Source organism: Mangifera indica, chromosome 7 (genome assembly GCF_011075055.1).
Source record: "Mangifera indica cultivar Alphonso chromosome 7, CATAS_Mindica_2.1, whole genome shotgun sequence".
Classification (NCBI taxonomy): Eukaryota; Viridiplantae; Streptophyta; class Magnoliopsida; order Sapindales; family Anacardiaceae; genus Mangifera; species Mangifera indica.
Window position 1 is genome coordinate 16640010 of NC_058143.1, and position 20801 is coordinate 16660810.

General features: G+C 32.6%; 2 protein-coding genes across 5 annotated transcripts; both read left to right on the top strand.

Moving 5' to 3' along the window:
- Window positions 1-5678: 5678 nt before the first annotated feature.
- LOC123221182 (beta-amylase 1, chloroplastic-like) lies at window positions 5679-8622 on the top strand. The gene is made up of 4 exons (XM_044643929.1): window positions 5679-6396; window positions 7040-7250; window positions 7388-7498; window positions 7580-8622. The coding sequence occupies exons 1-4, from the start codon at window positions 5771-5773 to the stop codon at window positions 8387-8389; spliced, it is 1758 nt and encodes a 585-aa protein (XP_044499864.1). The 5' UTR covers window positions 5679-5770; the 3' UTR covers window positions 8390-8622.
- A 1869-nt stretch (window positions 8623-10491) lies between these two features.
- Window positions 10492-20559, top strand: LOC123221926. 4 transcript variants are annotated; one of them, XM_044644908.1, is made up of 18 exons: window positions 10494-11035; window positions 11141-11199; window positions 11417-11498; window positions 11732-11799; window positions 12219-12288; window positions 12934-13015; window positions 13264-13328; window positions 14408-15346; window positions 15448-15510; window positions 15588-15634; window positions 16442-16487; window positions 16607-16686; window positions 17091-17204; window positions 17644-17749; window positions 18491-18616; window positions 19293-19373; window positions 19946-20071; window positions 20253-20559. In XM_044644908.1, the coding sequence occupies exons 1-18, from the start codon at window positions 10721-10723 to the stop codon at window positions 20313-20315; spliced, it is 2532 nt and encodes an 843-aa protein (XP_044500843.1). In that variant the 5' UTR covers window positions 10494-10720; the 3' UTR covers window positions 20316-20559. The 4 variants fall into 4 exon arrangements, with proteins under 4 accessions (XP_044500845.1, XP_044500843.1, XP_044500846.1 ...); XM_044644909.1 differs by having other exon boundaries at window positions 10496-11035; window positions 17668-17749; XM_044644910.1 differs by lacking the exons at window positions 16442-16487; window positions 16607-16686 and having other exon boundaries at window positions 10492-11035.
- Window positions 20560-20801: the final 242 nt, after the last annotated feature.

The following is a 20801-nucleotide window of genomic DNA, read 5'->3' on the forward strand; positions in this document are numbered from 1 at the left end:
ATCTACAAGCAGAGTCCTTCAAGGATATGCAAGAAGCTTTAGGACCCAGGATCTTGTTGATGTCGTTCACGTTGAAGAGCTCGTAGTCAAAGCCTTCAAGAACCTTGATGGTCTTGGACGGATCACCGTCTTGAATGATGATCAAGTGATGAGGCTGGGAGAACGGTTTCTACTGCTCCAAGAAGTCAAGGTTCCGAATGGTGGGGATGACGATGTCGATCTCGTCCTTCAGAAGAGGAATTGGAGACGCGGGTGTGGCCATGCCGGAGCTCGAAAAGGTTGCTCAACTGTTTGCATGAGCGTTACGATATGATTTTATAAGTGTGATTGTGAAGTTTAACGACTATGGAGAGACGTTTGAATTGGTTCTATTAGGGCTATTCATTTGGAAAATTAATTTTATTTTTTTAATATTATTAATTAAATAATAATTATATTTTTAATATTAAAATTTTTTATCAAATTTAATAATTATGGATATTTGATGTTGTTTTTGAAACTTAATGAATAAAAAATTGACAATCGAAATAAGTGTTTTAGCCAAAAATATATTAGAAAAATTAGCAAGCTGTGTGTACATATAGATACAATAATACTTTATGAATATAATAAAGAAATAAATGTTATGTTGACGTATAATTATATGTTTATATATATTTAATATAAATAAATCAAATTTGCATGTATCTTGATGATAATTATTATAGATGCAGAATTAGAGAACATTTCTAAAAGATCATGAACATATTCTTCTTTTGGAGGAATTGTGCCCAGAGTTGTCAATGGGCTGGCCGGGCTGTGCTGGCTCAAGCTCGGCCCATTAGACTAATGGGCCGGGCCTGAAGCCCAAATAGTAATGGATTTTTGAATCGGTTTGACCCATTAATATATAAAGGTTTAAGACTTGATCCATATAAAAATGGGTCGGATCGGGCTTTAAATAGGTCGATCCGACCCATTTAATCAATATTTAAAAAAATATTATTTAAAATTTTTAAATACAAATTATTTTTCAATTATTAAAACCGATGACAGTACCTCGAATATTTTATTTATAATCTTTCACTTATGATCGAGGAATTTCATAGTTATATGATGAAAAATATTATAAATTGTAACATAGTGTAAATAAATTAATTTACATATTGTATAAATTATAAAACATAAATAAATATATACTATGATAATATTTAAATGGATTAAATTCATTTGATACTTGATCTATTTGTAATATTTTGTAATGATAAAATTAAAATAAAAATAAAATTATAAACATAAAGAATTATTATTTGTAAATTCATATATTTTCTGAAAGAGAGTTGATGAGAGAAAATAAGATTGAAAATATAATAAAATAATTGAGATTGAGAGATTTGTAAATGAAAGTGAAAATGAAAAAAAATTGAATGGGTTTATATAAAAATAAATTAATTAATTAAAAAAAAAATTTTTTAAAATTAAGGAGGCCATGGCTCCTGCCACAAGGCAGAGGGAAGCAAGACTTTGCCTTGTAGCAGAAGCTTTCTGCTGCAAGACAAAAGTAAGCACACAAGGTAGAAGCAAAAAAAAAAATTATTTTTATTTTTAAACAGTATCAGATTGGACCGGGTCAACCCATGTGTTTAATATTAAAGTCTGAGGCCCGATCGAATAGGCCCATGGGTCTAGCTGAACATGTTACAGAATCAGACTGGGCCTTCTCGTGTCATGTTTTTTTTTCGTACTTCGTGTCAGGCCTTCATTCAATCCAACCCAATTGACGTGTATAATTATGTCTATTATCTCGGTTTGAAGTGATTTTCCTCTTTTTTATTATCCATAAAATTACGTATATAATTTTCATCCATAATTTTATATATAACCTACAACATCCTTATATTATTAGATTAGACATTAGTTTATTTTTAATTATTTAATTACATGATAATACATCATTGTTTATATATAAAATTGTATATAAAAATTATATATATCATTGCTCTTTTACTGTATATCATAGATAACTTAATTTACCATTTGTCTTGACATGTTGAAGTTATTCATAAATAAGTTTTTAAAGGAAAATTTTTGGGGTTCGAAATGAATGCATAACAAAATTGAAATCATATGTCACAAATTATACACTACAAAAAAACTAGTAATAATAAGAAGAAAATAACAAATTGATAAATATTCAATTATTATAAAAATAATTTTTATAATTTTAATAATTAATTATTTATACTCTCATTAAATAAATTTATGACTTTAACAAAAAAAATAGTTATTAAAAATCTATTTTTCGACATTAATAACAAGAAAACTTTAAACTTCCCTTGTAAAAAAATTATTAACAACAAAAATACTTTAAATGTAAAAAATTATAATGACTAGTAATAATAAAATTTTTCTCGTCATTAAAATCTTTTAACGATGAAATATAAATTTTACCGGCAATTTTTTCTATTAAAGTTATAAAATTACTTATTTTGAATGTGAGTATAAATAATTTATGACTAAAATAATTAAAAATAGTATTTATAATAACTGGATTCTTTATTTTCCTCTTATTATTTCTAGTATTTTCTTTCATTATTATCACTTTTTTTTTCCCTAATAGATTTACATCAGAAAAATCATATATAATTATAATTATTTCTTTAGTTCAATCTAACAAAAAATGCGAGCTTCCACACATCCATTATAATTAGGTAGAGCTACCAATCAAGAAAAGATTCTAGTTCTTGGGAAAAGTAAGTGGTGGTTTCTGTTGGTCAGCTGTTCCTTTCAAAACCGGTTTCTAGTCTGTTCTTTTGTAATATGATGAGGTAGTTACAACTGAAAAACAGAAAATAAAAAATGAAAGGAAGACCTGTTGGAGAAAATTCAATCGTCTAGTTGGTTCAAACATATTTGGTTCCTCCTATCCTTTTCTTAGGCTTCTACTGCTCCAAGAAGTTGAGGTTCCGAATGGTGGGGAGGATGATGTCGATCTCGTCCTTCAGAATCGGAACTGGAGACGCAGGTGTGGCCATGGCAGAGCTCGGAAAGGTTGTTCAACTGTTTGCTTGAGCATTTTGCAGAGATGTTTAATGATTGGTTCTATTAGAGTTATTTATTTGGAAAATTAATTTTATTTTTTTAATATTATTAATTAAATAATAAATATATCTTTAATATTAAAGATTTTTATTAAATTTAATAATTATGGATATTTGATATATTCTTCTTTTGGTGGAATTGTGCATGTTATCTCGGATTGAAGAGATTTTTCTCCTTTTTATCATCAATAAAATTATATGTATAATTTTTATTCATAATTTTATATATAAATTATAATATCTTTTTATAATTAGATGTTAATTTATTTTTAATTTTTAATTATATGATAATACATTATTGTCTATATATAAAATTATGTATAATAACACTACTCTTTTATTGTATATCATATTGTTTTCTTGACATGTTGAAGTTATTCATAAATAAACTTTTAAAGTAAAATTTTTGGGGTTGAAAATGAATAGATAACAAAATTGAAATCATATGTCACAAATTATACACTATAAAAAACTAGCATAACAAAAGAAAAATACCGAATTGATAAATATTCAATTATTATAAGAATTATTTTCATGATTTTAATGATTAATTATTTATATTTTTATTAAAACTAAATAAATTTATGATTTTAATAAAAAAAATAGTTGTTAAAAATCTATTTACTATAATTAATGACGAGAAAACTCTCATCATCAACTATCATTATAATTTTTCTTGTCAAAAATTATTAAAGATAAAAATATTTTAAATGGAATAAATTAGTGATAATAAATTTTTTTTTATCATTAAAATTTTTTAACGATAAAATATAAACTTTAATAACAATTTTTTTCTTATTAAAATCATAAAATTATTTATTTTGAATATGAGTATAAATAATCGATAATTAAATTCATTAAAAATAGTACTAAATAACAATCAAGTACTTTATATTTCTCTTTTTATTTCTAATTTTTTCTTTCATTATTGTCAAATTTTTTTCCGATAGACTTACATAAGAAAAATCATACATAATTATAATCATAATTATTTCTTTAGTTTAATCTAACAAAAAATGCGGGCTTCCACACATCCATTATAATTAGGTAGAGCTACCGATCAAGAAAGGATCCTAGTTCCTGGGAAAATAAGTGGTGGTTTTTGTTAGTTACTGTCCCTTTCAACACCGGTTTCTAGTTTGTTCTTTTGTAATATGATGAGGTACTTACAATTGAAAAACAGAAAATAAAAAATGAAAGGAGGAACCTGTTGGAGAAAGTTCAGTCGTCTAGTTGGTTCCTCCTGTCCTTTTCTTACGCTTCTTTTGCCGTCTACTTTCCTTTCATGCTGTGGTGGTTGTAAAGATTCATGCAAGTTGAACGTTTGCTTGTTAAGAATCCCTTTCCATTCCTTCTAAGTTTTGTTTTCATTTAAAAACTCAGCGAAAATGTATTTCCATGATGAGGAGTGTCAACTATAGTTACAGTCAATCGACATAAAATATATATAAAATATTTGTCATCAGCATCCAACGGTTGTTATAGAGTTAATTGAATCTTGATCTGAATTCCGAAATATTGCAAGTGGTTTAGAAATCACGTGATTGGGCCAGCGCGCCCATTACGCTTGATATTAGGCTGACATGGTTAATCTATCCCTTCTGCAAGTCAATAAAGGTGGCCTTCAGCTTCAATCAATTTGCCGGACTTCCCGAATATGAAAAATATTAAGGTCTATTTTTAATAATTAGGAAAAGACATATAGTTAGGTACTTAGAGCTATTCTGAGATTTGTTTAATTTGTTTTTACAGCCAGAAGTAGCTAAATTAAATCTCAAGTAATGTGCCCCCAACTGCATTTATAGTTATAATAACTGATTTCAGGTGTATCTAATTATATGCCTACTTCTTTATAATAAGACTAATGCCTTCTATTTTCAGTATCAAAATTGATATCTTTTTTTAAATATTATTAGGTTTTTCCATGGTTATGCTTTCTAAATACAAGCTTCAATAAATTATTAAATTAAATAGTGAATAATTAATTTCTTTTTCAAAAATTAAAAAAGAAATTTAATTTATTTGACAAAATCGTTGCCAAAAATTTTTACACCCACGGGTTACTTAGCCCATATCATCCCACACACGTGGACGAACCTGATTCGGCAGTTGATCAATCAAACCACCAATCATCCGCCAAAAACAAATCCTGGAACCCTCTAGATATGAATACACTCAACGTGGCAATTTCTGACAGACGATGGCACTATTTAACGTCCTACCTCATACGTGTCATCGGTCCTACCGTGGACGCCAAAGCAACCTCAGAAAATAAAAAGACAGAACCCACAACATGTCTGACGCCTAACAACCACGACACGTGACGACGTCGCTTTAACAAACGTGTCCCCCAGTTTACTTTTAAACTAAAAACCGCCAGAGCACGTTCGCTAGCTGGAACCTTCACGCGATTTATCCATATCACCGTCCATTGTCACGGGGATAGAGCAATCGTAGCCATCGCCTCCTCACGAGCCCACGAACTGCCACGTACACCCACTACACGCCTCGCGAATTTACCGGTTGATAAAATGATTATTTTAATCTTATCCGAATCTGTTATATATACCTGCCAGCCCCACCTTATATTTTCAAAATCTAACACGCAAACTCTTTCGATACGGAAGCAATTTTTTTTTTTTAAATTCAAGCAAAAGCTACGTAACTTTTTCACTTAAATCCAGTACGAAATGGCTTTTAACGTGACACACCATATCGGAGCATTAGCCAGCACTCCGATTTTTATGGAAGGAGGCGCCGTCTCCGGTGAGTCAACTAACGCGGTGAATGCGTCGGCGGTTTGGAAACCAGTTGCAACAAATTTATGTTGTAAAATTTCAAAACCAGAGATGATCGACTCTGTGTCTCCGCCAATAAGTCCGTGCCGGTCACCGGTACTGGGCAACATGCGAACAGATCTCTCAGTGGCGTGCCGCGCATACGCGACGGAATCGATTGCTACGACGGTGCCGGAGACGGAAAGGGACTATGCTGTGATGTACAAACAGGGAGGCGGTGCAAAGGATAAGGCCAAGGGAGTACCGGTGTTCGTGATGATGCCGTTGGACAGCGTGACGATGTCTAACGGCGTGAACAGACGGAAGGCGATGGACGCTAGTTTGAGGGCGTTAAAGAGCGCGGGAGTTGAAGGAGTTATGATGGACGTGTGGTGGGGCCTGGTGGAGAGGGAGCAGCCGGGGCAGTACAATTGGGGTGGCTACAATGAGTTGATGGAAATGGCTAAACGGCATGGACTTAAGGTTCAAGCTGTGATGTCGTTTCATCAATGTGGCGGTAACGTCGGTGACTCTGTCACGTGAGTATCACATGCTTTCTTTTGTGTTTATTATTGTTTTTTTAGTTGCATGTGGCATTGGAAAATCTCTTGAATCATAGGAAGTCGCGTAGAACGGTAGAAGCCCGGAGTTATTTCATTATTTATTAAATAAAGTGGTCAAAATGATTGGATTAGTGTACTATAGAGAAAATATTATAGGAAATTATTTATTGGAGGAGCCTTGAATCCTCTTAAAGGGGAGAATTGAGGATTATACAACTTATTGGCACATGGTGGGGTGCATGTTAACTATTCCATTAAATAGAGAAAATTGAAACTAATTCCTAGGATTCTAACGTCAGATATTGCTGTCGCGAGGTTAAGATTATTGGTATCCCTAATAAACCTGTATTGGATGAATCATTTCACCTTCCATAACAGAGATTCAGAGTCATTAACGTGGGAATTTTTCTAAGTTTCTTGAGATATTTCTGGTTAGGTTCATAGTAATAATATTATTAGAGATTGTTATAGTTATTTAAATATGGGATGAGAGTTCTTTGAGGCTTTCAAATGCTTGACATTGTTGGAACAAAAGAACACTATTTGTAATTCTTATATTGCTTCTTGTTATAGGAAGTAATGGCACTTTTCTCATTCATATTTCTTTTTTATTTTGCAGTATCCCGTTACCCAACTGGGTTAGGGAAGAAATGGACAAAGATCCAGACCTGGCATACACTGACCAGTGGGGAAGAAGGAATTATGAATATGTTTCACTTGGCTGTGATACGATGCCAGCCCTCAAGGGTCGAACCCCTGTTCAGTGTTATGCTGATTTCATGCGTGCCTTCCGAGACAACTTCAATCGATATCTTGGTGACACCATTGTGGTAATTAGTCGTGCCCCTAGCAATTTCTCATATGTTAACTTTGGGTGCTAAATTATCTGGAATTATGCATTTCTGCCATTATCTGTGACATATATAAATGATGTCAACTAAATTGTCAATGAATTTGTTTTATACAGGAAATCCAAGTGGGAATGGGTCCGGCAGGTGAGCTTCGTTATCCTTCATATCCAGAGTTGAATGGAACATGGAAATTCCCTGGGATCGGAGCCTTCCAATGTTATGACAAGGTACTTACAATTCCTTATATGCTTTGGTTAAGTTATTTAAAGCTTTCCAATTCTCATATGGGTGTTGATTACTTGATGCAGTATATGCTCAGTAGCTTAAAAGCAGCGGCTGAATCTGCAGGTAAGCCAGAATGGGGTGGTACAGGCCCAACTGATGCTGGACACTACAACAACTGGCCAGAAGATACAACTTTTTTCCAAAAAGAAGGTGGTGGTTGGAACAGCGAGTACGGTGAATTTTTCCTCCGCTGGTACTCACAGATGCTCATTGAACATGGCGAGAGAATTCTCTTGTCTGCCAAGTCAATCTTTGATGATACGGGTGTAAAGATTTCGGTGAAGGTTGCAGGAATCCACTGGCACTATGGAACCAGGTCACATGCCCCTGAACTTACAGCAGGATATTACAACACACGCTACCGCGATGGTTACCTCCCTATTGCCCAAATGCTGGGACGCCATGGTGCCATATTCAACTTCACTTGCATCGAAATGCGTGATCATGAGCAACCGCAGGACGCGCTGTGTGCACCAGAGAAGCTTGTGAGGCAAGTGGCTCTGGCAACTCAGGCAGCGCAGGTTCCACTTGCCGGGGAAAATGCATTGCCAAGATATGACGGATATGCTCACCAACAGATCTTGCAAGCATCATCCTTGAATATGGATGGGAACTCAGAAGCAGATAGACAGATGTGTGCTTTCACTTACTTAAGGATGAACCCTGACTTGTTCCAACCGGATAACTGGAGGCAGTTTGTAGGATTTGTGAAGAAAATGAATGAAGGGAAGAATGTTGTGAAGTGCCTGGAACAGGTGGAACGGGAAGCTGAGCATTTTGTGCATGTGAGCCAGCCTTTCGTCCAGGAGGCTGCCGTAGCTCTAATGCATTAACAAGTTAGTTATAGCTCATCTTATTATGTAATCGTATATGTTTTTTCATAAGGTCAGATCACATCTGGTGTCTAGGCCGCCTCTGCTTTGCTATAGCTTGTTTTTGTTATGCTGTGGCTATATGATTGTGCAAATGTCCGTGTAGTGAAAAATTGTTAAATTTATACCCATTAAGATGTAAAATCTTTTGTTCAGTAATTTGAATGATAAAGAATTCCAAGTGTAGTATCAAAGGTGGAAATCTTCTTTTACAAATATTTTAATATTAAAATTTCGATTTATCTTATTGAGATTGTCTATTAAAAGTTAGAGGGTTAACTCATCGAATTTGGGATTTCACGATTTAGTTTCATTTGTTTAAACAAACCGGTTCAATTTTAAAAGTATGGTTTGCCTCAATGTTTTTTCATTTAAAAGAAAAAAACAAAAATGTTATTATAATTATTAAGATATTGAATTATATGTTATACGTGCAAAGAATTTTAATAACAAAATAGAATAAACACAATTCAAAAAATATAAGAAATAGATAAAAAAAAAATAATATTCGTAAACTAACAATAAATTTATCTGAAAAATCAAAGTCAACATAAAATGAAAATAGCTGTAAATATTTTAAATAATTACGACTTAAGAGCATAATTAGTAGGGATTCACATAAATTAAACAAGCCAAACTTTAGAAACATCATGCAAGTATAATCATCAATTCAAATGTTAGTAACAATGTAATCAACCAATTCAATCATATATATTATTGTCTAAATCTCTAACCTTCCAACCAAATCTCAAACCGGACTCTCAATGGTAGACCAAAACCTAAGCTTAGACATGAAAATCAAATCTTAACTTTAAATTGTTTTGATAATACTACAGAGATTGTGTGTTCATATTTATGTCATTTTATCGCTATGAATTTGATCGTAAACTTGAATCTCTTGAAGAATTTCAAAGAATTTAAAAATGAAATATATAATTAATTAACAAAATTATTTGACCACTTAGATTAAACTAGAGAGACGACAAATTAACTATAAAATTTAAATAAATACTTAAATATGATGAGAATTAATCTATCCATTATTGACCTATAGTAAAGTTGTGTGTTGTCTAGGTCTATATACAATACACTATGTATTATATGAATTGGGTTGAAATTCAATAACTTATTTGAATATGGTAGTAACAATAATATAAAATAATTAACTTTAAGTCAGCTGAATCATAAATCAAATAGCTATTTCCTCAACCCGAGCAACTTTTATAGCTTGCATTGGTAATTCTTTTAACTATTATTCTCTAAAATCACAAACTTTTCTTCCAAAAATTTGTTGAACTCAATGATTTGAAAATTAGACTAAACAAGCCATTTCAACCAATTAAATCAGAATTTGGTTTCAAGTTTGGTTCCGTTAATATAAAAAATTAGTACTGGTTTTGTCATTAACTCAGTTTTTGACCGGTTCATTCTATCAAAAACTAAATTTTATTTTTGAATTTTTTTTAAATTTTAATTATTTTTAAATAATTTGATATTTTTTATTAGAATAGATAAATTTTAAAGGTTTGTAAGAAAAAATAAGTTCAAAAATAAAATAAAAAGAAAAAAAGTATTTCATATTATTAAAATATCTTTTATAGATAATAATTTATAGAATTATTTTTTTTTAACCATAAAATTAAAATTAAAAAATTTTAATTGTTTCATTGAAATCAAATAAATAATTATTATTTATTAAAAAATATATTCTAATATTTATAAATATGGTATCTTGATTGATTTTTTTTATAATTTTTTAAATAAATTTATTTATTATAATTTAATAATAAATTAAATCAATCCATTCTGTAATTGAATCGGTTAAATTAATCAAACTATAAATTAGTAAAATAATTAATTTGATTATTCATCTAATTTTAAAAACATTGGTTGAACTATTCTTTCAAGGTCGAAGCATTCACGCTATACTATTTTTGAAAATGTAAGAATAATTACACCGAGGAGTTTAGCTATTTTAGTAAACGTATGACCACTGGTTATCAAAGCCTACCCGTTCACATCTCTGCTGATTGGGGTAATACCCCCACCAAGTAACGTAACTGTAAACTGTCACTGTATCAGACTCTGGAACCAGCATGGGCCACTTGTCTCTCTCTGCCGAATCTTTCTGTAAACTTCTTCTTCTCCAATTGCGTGCTCTTATACGACAGCCTGTGTGATTTAAGACAAGTACGTTCTCTCGGTTAATACATAACAGTTACTGTTACTTCACTAACACCACCAATACAATCTCTTACCTCTTCTAAATTTCAAAAACCCAAAGCCAAAATCATGTCTTCTCTCCACTCCCTCAAATTTCAATTTGCTCCCAATTTCACTTCATCTTTACACAAATCTCGCCATCTTCAATTTTTCGCTTTTTCTCGCTCACCCTTTTCTGGGAAACTTCAGTTTGTTTGGACTTGCCCGGAAACCTTTAAAACCAAAGGCGATAACCATCTCCGCTCTGTTCGTTCCCTCTGTAAAACCAAGGATGCTGAGATTGAGAAGGTTAAAAGTGAAGAACAACTTGAACGGCCACCGTTTGATATCAATCTCGCTGTCATCCTTGCTGGCTTTGCATTTGAAGCTTATACAAGCCCTCCTGTGAGTCTCTTTTTTTCTTTTTTAAATTAATTTTTTTGTTTTATTATGGCTATGTAATTTGTTTGGTTACTTTTGAGCTTTGTTGAGAATTAAGTTTGTGATCAGGAGAAAAGTGGGAGACGGGAGGTTGATGCTGCTGGTTGTAAGACAGTTTTTCTCTCTGAGTATGCTGCATTTAAACCCTCTTAGCTTTATAAATTAGTTCTTTTTTTTTTCCAGTTGATGCATCAAGATTTTCCATTTATTTATATGTGTAATTGAATTTCAGTTTACTATATTTCTCTGTGCATTAATTAAAATTTGTGTATTCAATTCATACTTGAGTGAAATTGAAGTATGAAAACTACTTTGTAGGTTCAAATTTGGTTTGTATATTTGCAGGTCTTTTGTGCGTGAGATATATGATGGTCAGTTATTTATAAAGTTAAAGAAGGGTATTGAGCTGCCTGCCATGGATCCATGGGTGGGTTTTTCTTTTTCTATTTAAATTATTTATGCATTGACGACTAGTTATCTGCTTGTGAATTTTGGTACTTATGGCTCCTTTGATTGAAGCTGCTTCCTGAGTATTGGTTAACTATAAATCTCAATGTTTTGCGCTTGAATTCAAAATTTTGATTGCCAAAACTGAAAGCCACTAAATCTATTTCCAAATTTGTTATAATATTAATCATAAGACTTCAACTCTGCTTTCAGGGAACAAGTGATCCATATGTGATCATGGAATTGGATGGTCAGGTAGTGAAAAGCAAGATTAAGTGGGGGTAAGTTATTTTCTTTGTATATTTTCCTCACTCTACTAATTTTTCAAACTCTAAGCCATATTTAAATATAACTGAATTTCGTTTGAGAAAGTTTCATCTAATACAGACTGAGCAACTTGCTTTCTATGTTGAAAAATTATACAGGAATATCTGATTGCGTATTATATCGATAGGACACTTTTGTTTCGCTGTGGAATTAGCTTTTGGATTGAAAATTTCTTGAATTCTTGAATAATATAATTGATCCAGACATAATAAGCACTTTTCAATTGCCCTGTCCCTTTATGGGACCAATGTTAAACAACTTGGGGGATATGAGCTTTCCCAACCATGTATACAAGTTTTTGCATTCTTTACTTAATCAGAAGAAGGATATTTAGGTTACTTTGAAAACTCAAGGAAGCATGCCTTGATGACAGGACAAAGGAGCCAACATGGAATGAAGACCTAACTTTTAATATTAAGCTGCCCGCAACAAGAAGTCTTCAGGTCAATATGCTTTCTCTAACTATTTTTGGTCATGTTAGAAACTGTTATGTATGCATTTTTTTGTTCCATTATTCCTTTCATTTACTTATCTTTTTTTTTTAAATCTTTTCTCTTTATAAACAATATGTGAAATATAGAATTGAATGATATTTAAAGAATTTCTTTAGATGGTTATTCTTAAGTCACCATTAAACCTTAAAAGTATGTTCATAGGCAAGAACCCAACAAAAAATATGAGTAATTGAAAACTAAGACAATCTAGTACACTTGTGAATCAAGAAGTTTATTTAGGTAATTTTTTTTTACCCTGAAATGTACTACTAGTTGAAGTCAATTTCCAAGAATGTAATACAATAGCCAACTCCCAAAATTAGGCTTTTCTTGAAATTATCTTAACATTATTTTATTTTTATCTAAGTTATAGTCAGTTATGCTCTTCATTCACCACATGGCACATAGCCACATGTCCTTTAGGTTCACTAATAATTTTCTTCATGTTTGGAGTGGTCAAGTAAAGCTTATATGCTGGGGTGGAAGTTAGTGAAAGTCCAATAATAGCATCTATTTTATTTCGCTATTTATCTTCGAATTGTTGGTTATGAAACCTTATGTTTTAAGTTTTTGATTAGCTGAATAAAACTTTAGATAGCAGCTTGGGATGCAAACCTTGTGACACCACATAAACGCATGGGAAATGCTGGCTTAAGTCTGGAATACCTCTGTGATGGTGAGAATCTGATAAATTACATCCATGGTTTGGGATATTTTGAAATCAATAAATCATCTTGGCCTTGTTTAAAGGGGCTCAAATTTTGCTTTCATTACTGAGCAAGGTTATTATACGTGGAATCAATCTTCAATAGGATTTTTGTCATTTTTTTAATCATAAATTTTCTAACATAGAGCAGATTAAGCTTGGTTATACATTCTGCCAAATTCTTTTTATAATGATCAAATGGAAACATGTTTTGATAGGTGACTTGCATGAGGTGCTGGTTGAGTTGGGAGGAATGGGAGGTGGTGGAAAGTTACAGCTTGAGGTAAGTTTTTTCTGCAGAAACACGACTTTGATGTTTGATCAGGAGGAATTTTGTGTCATCTTTCTCTATTGTTGAGACAATGGATGATTCTCAAATTGAGTTCACTGTGTATGTCAAGGAAACAATAACAGAAAAGTTCTAGACTAAACCGCTTACTAAAATTACATACCTTGAGAAATCGCTACCAAAATGCATTATCTTCCAAAGAAAACGCTTTTGATCTGATACATCAATTTAAGGCAAGGATATTGACATCTTTTTGTTGGATGAAGTTAGGTATCTGTTAAAGGCTCTATTGTTTTTTTTGCTAATTTTATTTGCTAAAGACTTTTATTTCAGATTTGGAATTGTTCTATGTTCGAAATTATCATGCAGCTCAAGACAGTTGTTTGCTTGAACTAGTCATAAGAAATTTTTTAATGTTGAGTGCAGGAGTTGAGTTCTTGAATTTTTGTGTGAGCGTTTTAACTACTTCAGCCTAAATTAACTATTAAGGGACTAATAAATGTCAGAATTTGAGGGGTTGTGACTAGAACGGAATAAATAGTGGTAATGATATATATCAAGAGCAAAATAAATGTTGTGTCTTTTGATGAACTTTTGTTTCCTGTACACCAAAAAAAAAATCAATAAATTAGAAATACTTGTAATTTGGTAAGCTTGACCATGGACTGCAGAAGCTTACCTTTTTATCTCAATGCATTTCTAGCAATTTCTACTCTCTCATTTGACACCGTCTTTTAACTTCTTTTATGGCAAACGAGTTTTAATCTCTGGAGATTGCAACTTTGAGTTTCTTTTTATTCTTAAAGGAATTAAGAATTTTAATGGAGAAAAAGATGCAAAGGGATGTTGCTGTATTATTTTTTTGGTCATGCAGAGGCATGGTGATAACTTAGTAAATTAGTTATCAAGAGCTTATTCCTTGTAATATGCATTGTTAGTGTTTTTAGCTGCCAATTTCATACTGACTATAATACTTAGTCTAGGTTTCCTTAGCTCTACAAATAGACTTGTTTATTTCTGGACATTATTTTTTATCTTCTCTGTCACTTAGACTTCCAAATTTGAGGTTTCAGGTCAAGTATAAAAGTTTTGATGAAATTGAAGAAGAAAAGAAATGGTGGCAGCTCCCCATTGTTACAGAATTTCTTAAGAAAAATGGCTTTGAGTCTGCTCTAAAAATGTTTTCCAGCTCTGATGCTGTGACAGCACGTCAGTTTGTTGAATATGCTTTTGGGCAACTGAAGTTATTTAGTGAGTCCAAATCTATGAAAGATCTGTCTTCAAACAGTAATGGAACAGAAAATTTAGGAATATCTGAGAATGCTGCTCTTGTGATGGACAGGCCTTCTCAGATGGAGAATGGTTTAGAAGCCTCTTTGAATGACACAAGCTGCAGTGAAGAAAGTGATATAGAGAAGATTTACATTGATAATGATGTGACACAGTCTGATAAACATTTTTGGAAGAACTTTGCTGATGTCATCAATCAAAACGTTGTTCAAAAACTAGGTCTCCCTGTACAAGATAAATTAAAGTGGGATGCATTTGACATTTTAAACAAAGTTGGCTTACAGTTACGGAAGACTGCAGAAGCAGCTTATATTGAATCAGGACTGGCAACTCCAGAATTCAAGGACAATAATAATAATGAAGCAAATGGTTCATCTAGTAATAAGACGGTTAAGTCTTCACTTCCAAACATAAAGAAGGCTACAAAGGATTTATTAAAGCAAACTGATTCTGTTTTAGGAGCACTAATGGTCTTGACTACAGCAGTTTCTCAATTAAACAAGGAAGAGGATGCCACACAGAATAATGAAAAGTTCCCTAGCTCATTGCAGGATCCAGTATTGGATGAAAAGAAAGCTGAGGAGATGAAAACAATTTTTTCATCAGCAGAAAGTGCCATGGAGGCTTGGGCAATGCTTGCCACTTCACTGGGCCATCCAAGTTTTATCAAGTCTGAATTTGAGAAAATTTGTTTCTTAGATAATGAATCCACAGATACTCAGGTGAGGTCATCTTTCCTTCGCAGAGTTCAAAGTAAAATTAAACATGTTTATCTTGGACAATCTCACCTGCAAGATGCCTAAGTTATAGGATGAAGCTGCAGGTGGCAATTTGGCGTGATTTTGAAAGGAAGAGATTGGTCATTGCTTTCAGGGGGACAGAGCAAGTAGGACTTTATTTTCTTGTCTGCCTTATTATTGTTGTTAGCTGTCAGTTGAAATTATCTGTTTATTATTTTTCCAGGTAAAGTGGAAGGATTTGCGAACTGATCTAATGCTAGTTCCTGCTGGGTAATGTCAGAAGTCTATCCATAGTCTGACTTGGTTAATTGTTTTTTTTTTTGTTTTAAATTTCGAGGATTCTTTCATTATCTGTCAATAGATACAATTTACTAGTTGGCTATGCATTTTTTTCTGTATTTTTTCCATGATCTGTTACTAATTGATCTTTCTTTTAGAATATGAATTAAACTGTTAGGTACCTGGGTAACGTTCAAACTCCAGCAAACACTTCTCCGCATTTTCTGCATCACAACCAGTTCCTTCCACAACTCCTCCTTGCTTCTCCCTTACAACCAAAACACAAGCAATACAATCTCAATCAAACAGTAAATGCATAAACAAGTTTCGGAATCCACATTATATTTCATTACTGGAAAATGAGGCAAACATTACAGAAGATTCGTTACATTTCATCATCCAAATACTGATAAATTCTAAACTGTCCAGAATACAAAAGCTTTTGTGAAATTCAGTAAATGCTAGGCAATTCAAGAGGCCCAGAACTATCCCTCAATCCTTCCTATTTTCCTCTGAATTTTGGCTACTTTTTCCACCCCTGTCTGCTCCTTTTTATTGTCCATAACGGCCAGGTTTTCTTCTGCAATGCCACGTTCATTCCTCACTCATCTTTGAGTCTGCCATCTATTCCAATTTGCTGCTGCCATGTGTCCTCATTTATTCCAATCTGCTGCCATGTGTCTTCATCCTTTGGCTTTTCTTCTTGCAGGAAACGTACATGCGAGACCTAACCATGCAAAACTACATTTACTATTGCTTGATAATTTAATTAATCTATTAATTTTTTATATTCTATAGGCTAAACCCTGAAAGGATCGGTGGAGACTTCAAGCAAGAAGTTCAAGTATGCATTTAATTTACACATGGATTGGTTGTTGTTTAAAAAAATTTATGATAATGCAGATGATGGCATTATCAATTTCACCTCGAGAACATAGTGATTGCTGAAAATAACCTTTGCAGGTTCATAGTGGCTTTTTAACTGCATATGATTCAGTCAGGATAAGGCTAGTCTCCCTCATTAAATTGGCAATAGATTATACGTAAGTGTGTTCTTGCTTAAAATGTAATTTTCCTATCTTAACACATGATGCTAATGTGGTAATATTAAAAGAGAGAAAACAAGTTTATGTAAGAAACAGTGATACACTGTTCATATCCCATGTTCCTTCAGTAAAACTGTTGCTATCTTCCATGTCTGAAAGTTTTGCAAAAAATCTATAATATTTCAAATTAGAACCCAGAGATTGGTTCTTCCATTGACATCCTTTGATAGGGGCTATGTGGAAATGTTACTGAAGCATTGTAAAATAATAAGATCTTCTCTTGCAAAATTCTATATATAACGCTTATATATTAAAATTTCACTTTTTTTGACAAAGAAGTCTCTCTCTCTCTCTTCTTCTTCTTCTTCTTTTTCATTTTATTCTCCCTTTTCTTCTTGCAGAGATGATGGTGCAGAGCCATTGCACAAGTGGCATGTTTATGTGACTGGTCATAGTTTGGGTGGTGCATTAGCTACCCTTTTTGCCCTTGAACTTTCATCAAGTAAATTAGCAAAGTGAGTTATTCCATTTCTTTAGTAAAGCTAGTTTTTTTCCTCATCATGTTTATTTCAAATAATAAACTGGTAAAAAAAAATTGTTTCTTCCTGTTAACCAGTAATTGATCAATATATCAAATAATTTGTTGGCATCATTCAGGGGTGTCAAAAACCATTGTAATTCATGCAATCTCAATCGGGGTGCGTTATCCATTAAATTTGCCTTGGGTTTTTTTTGTATAGATTAAGTCACATCTATGTTGTAGAGCTTCTGTCTTCTTAAGAGTCAATTGTGGACATCTGGTTGGCTGTTGATTGTTGTAACTTCTTTTTTTTCATTAATACATATCTTTCAGTTTCCTATTAAAAGAAACAAAGAAAGAGAAAGAGAATATGTTTTTTTGAGATTGGTTATCAACTGCTTGTTTTGAAGTATATGGTGCATGATCAATAATAGGATTCCTATCTTTGATGGCAATAGGCATGGGGCCATTTCTTTGACTATGTATAACTTTGGATCTCCCAGAGTTGGGAACAAGAAATTTGCAGATGTTTATAATGAGGTAATAAACTATTTGACTCAAGATTTTCAAGTCTTTTTTATATTTTTTGGTTATATGCTGAAAACTAGGGTTAGCTTCCCTTTGATTATGGCCAACACTTACTGCTAGTTTTCTGCTGCTGGAAAGCCGTTGGTTGGTTCTATAAATCATGGGAATGCTACATTAAAGATTCTACAGCGACCTAAATTCTTTTTAAATGTTTACTTGGATATAGAAGAATATTACATTCAAAATTATAAACTATCTTTGCAAACTCTTTTATATAAGTTGATGGCTTGATGCGATACAAAATTATTTGATGATTGAATTAAATAGATGAAAATGGATGATACAGCAATCGCACATAATGTTACATCTAATTGTATTAAGATGGTCATATTGATGATCATTAAGTGCAGTAGTACTCTTTTTAAAGCTATGTATTCCTGCTTGATTCAGCTCATTTAAGATCCTAAATAGTGGATTCTAGGACATGATATCAGCATCTAGGATGTTTAAATTAATAACATGTGTCTGATGCTTCTTATCATTAAAAATAAAAATAAAAAACATTAGGATGTTTAATTATGCAACTGCATTCATGATAAATAAGGGGACTAGAATAGACATATGAAGTGTGTTTTTATTGATGTTATTGACTAACAGCTGTTAAGGAAACTCTCTTTTACATATATCTATGTTTGTCAGATAAAGCACATTTTCAGTGAATATTTACACAACCCTTAATTCTTACATATGCAGAAAGTTAAAGATAGTTGGAGAGTTGTGAACCACAGAGACATAATCCCAACAGTCCCACGCTGGATGGGCTATTGCCATGTTGCTCAACCCGTGTACCTCACAACTGGATATTTAAAAGATGCCTTGGTCAGCATTGAATTTACTCCACTTTTCTGTTGATTTTCTTTTTGAATGCAAACGGTCTGGTACCTATTGTGGGTTTGATGACTTGTCCTTTATATACATAATGATATCAATACTATTTATGTTCTACCATTCTACGGATGGAACATAAATAATATTAACAAGCTTATATCCAATATCCATTGTTGATGAAGCTACTTGACATGATTTCTGAGGAAAAAAAGAATTGTTTTAACCACAAAATTATGCTAATTTTCCTTTCCAGAGTGACTCAATTTCCTGGTCCTCTTGATAGTTTGTGCAGTTTGGCTATTTTATTAATGTTCTTTTGAACTTCCTCATTCAAGCTGCAGGGTTCTCAAACAATTGAGGAACCATAAGAAAATCAATCTTATTACCTTATTTCTTCATACAATAACAATAAGATCTAAACACACTTCTACAAGTTGTTGGAATCCTTTTGGAATTGCCTAACAATGCCCTTTGTCAGAGGAACTTGGGTATTAGCTTATTAGACTGTCTAATATGCTTTCTTAATTTTTATAAGATATAGAATCTCCAATTTTGTTCTGCTATTCTGTCTATGGGTTAAATTAGGTTTGCTCCCTGTCTTGAAGCTCTCTGGAGTGCTCTTAGCCAATGAATGTGGTTACTTAAGCTTCTAAGCTTTGCTGTTCAGGAAACTATGGAGGTTCTAAAAGATGCTTACCAACCTGATGTGTATGGGGAATCCACACCAGATGTTATTGTTAGTGAATTTGTATGTATCTTGTCACTTGATCATTTCATTTGTTTTTTAGCTTTCAGTAGAATTATACACATGTTTATAGACAGACGTGTTTGTGAGTGTGTTCAGTTAATGTGTGAATGCATGCTTTTGATATGTTTGGACATATCTATTTTGCCTGTTCTTGTTTGTCCCTTGTAAAAACAAGTATTACATCAAGTTTATGCTTGAAAAATGATGAATTAGGAATTAAAGGAAGAGAAATAACAACTAATACTCTAGTCATAACACTAATGTTCACTTAAAATATATATGTGCTACTCAAAATTTAGTAAATGATATTCTCAGAAAAAAATCTCTACCCTTCCTGCCATTCCTTGAGGAATGAAGTAAGACACTTGTGTAACATTTACCAAAGAACTTTCATAAAAATGAGAGAAGAAATTTCTGGATTGTAGTCTCAGGCTGAATTGACATCACATGACTTTCTTGTGCTGGCTGTATTACTCCTTACTGGTTTGTTCATATTATTTGTTAGAGTACATATTAGTTTCAGTAGGACTATTCTGATTTATGCCTCATGGAAAATGAGAACAATTTTACAGATGAAAGGGGAGAAGGAACTCATTGAAAAGATACTGCAAACTGAGATCAAAATATTTCGTTCAATTCGAGATGGGAGTGCACTTATGCAGCATATGGAGGATTTCTATTACATTTCATTGCTAGAGGTACAGAAAGTCCACTTCATACTTACAATACTTTCATTGATTGACCCTTGAAGTTCTTTCGATGTTTGGCATGAAAGTACACAAAATGAACTTGTTGCAAGAAACTTATATATCAGCTAGCTTTACTTTGGTCATTATCTAGTTAATGGAAACAATTTTTGCTTTTTTTTGTTTTCTTCAGAATGTGAGAAAGAATTATGTAATTGGCAAAAGGTCACAGAATGATAATCGATCAATCAGCTGAGAAAGGTACGCTGAAGTGTGCTTCCAAATTTTATGTTTGGAGCTTAATCAAGTTGTCGTAGAGTATTGTGGGTGGGCACTATATTCAGTCAGTGTGCCAGCAACTGCAACTGCTCAAGGATTTTGCAATTTAACGTCAGATTTTATTGTGCAGTCATTAATATTCAACTTGTATACTTGTATAGATATACTTTGCACACAAGCTTTTAAGAGAATAGATGCAATGGAATACACCATTATTACTACTCGGTACATTTTTTCTTTGGATATCAGATATGATCATGTTTGCAAAGCATCATTCTGGCTATCGATAATCCATGGGTTAAAATTTTGCAAGGACTTCTTAGCCTACATGGGAAGTCAGTAACAAATCAACATCATGAATCATACACGGGATTTTCATTTATACATTAAAGAACCAAATGTTTGAGAATGTCAGCTTGATGACAAATGAAAACTACAGAGGGCATCCCCACAGGGTCAGAAC

What these genes read in the sequence shown, in the direction of transcription:
- LOC123221926 (XM_044644908.1), top strand. Translation starts at nt 10,721, where the DNA reads ATGTCTTCTCTCCACTCCCTCAAATTTCAATTTGCTCCCAATTTCACT. An exon ending in CTAATGCTAGTTCCTGCTGG is followed by an intron (nt 15,635 to 16,441) that starts GTAATGTCAGAA and finishes TATATTCTATAG; the next exon opens with GCTAAACCCTGAAAGGATCG. An exon ending in GATATTTAAAAGATGCCTTG is followed by an intron (nt 18,617 to 19,292) that starts GTCAGCATTGAA and finishes TTTGCTGTTCAG; the next exon opens with GAAACTATGGAGGTTCTAAA.
- LOC123221182 (XM_044643929.1), top strand. Translation starts at nt 5,771, where the DNA reads ATGGCTTTTAACGTGACACACCATATCGGAGCATTAGCCAGCACTCCG. An exon ending in ATCTTGGTGACACCATTGTG is followed by an intron (nt 7,251 to 7,387) that starts GTAATTAGTCGT and finishes TGTTTTATACAG; the next exon opens with GAAATCCAAGTGGGAATGGG. An exon ending in CCTTCCAATGTTATGACAAG is followed by an intron (nt 7,499 to 7,579) that starts GTACTTACAATT and finishes TACTTGATGCAG; the next exon opens with TATATGCTCAGTAGCTTAAA.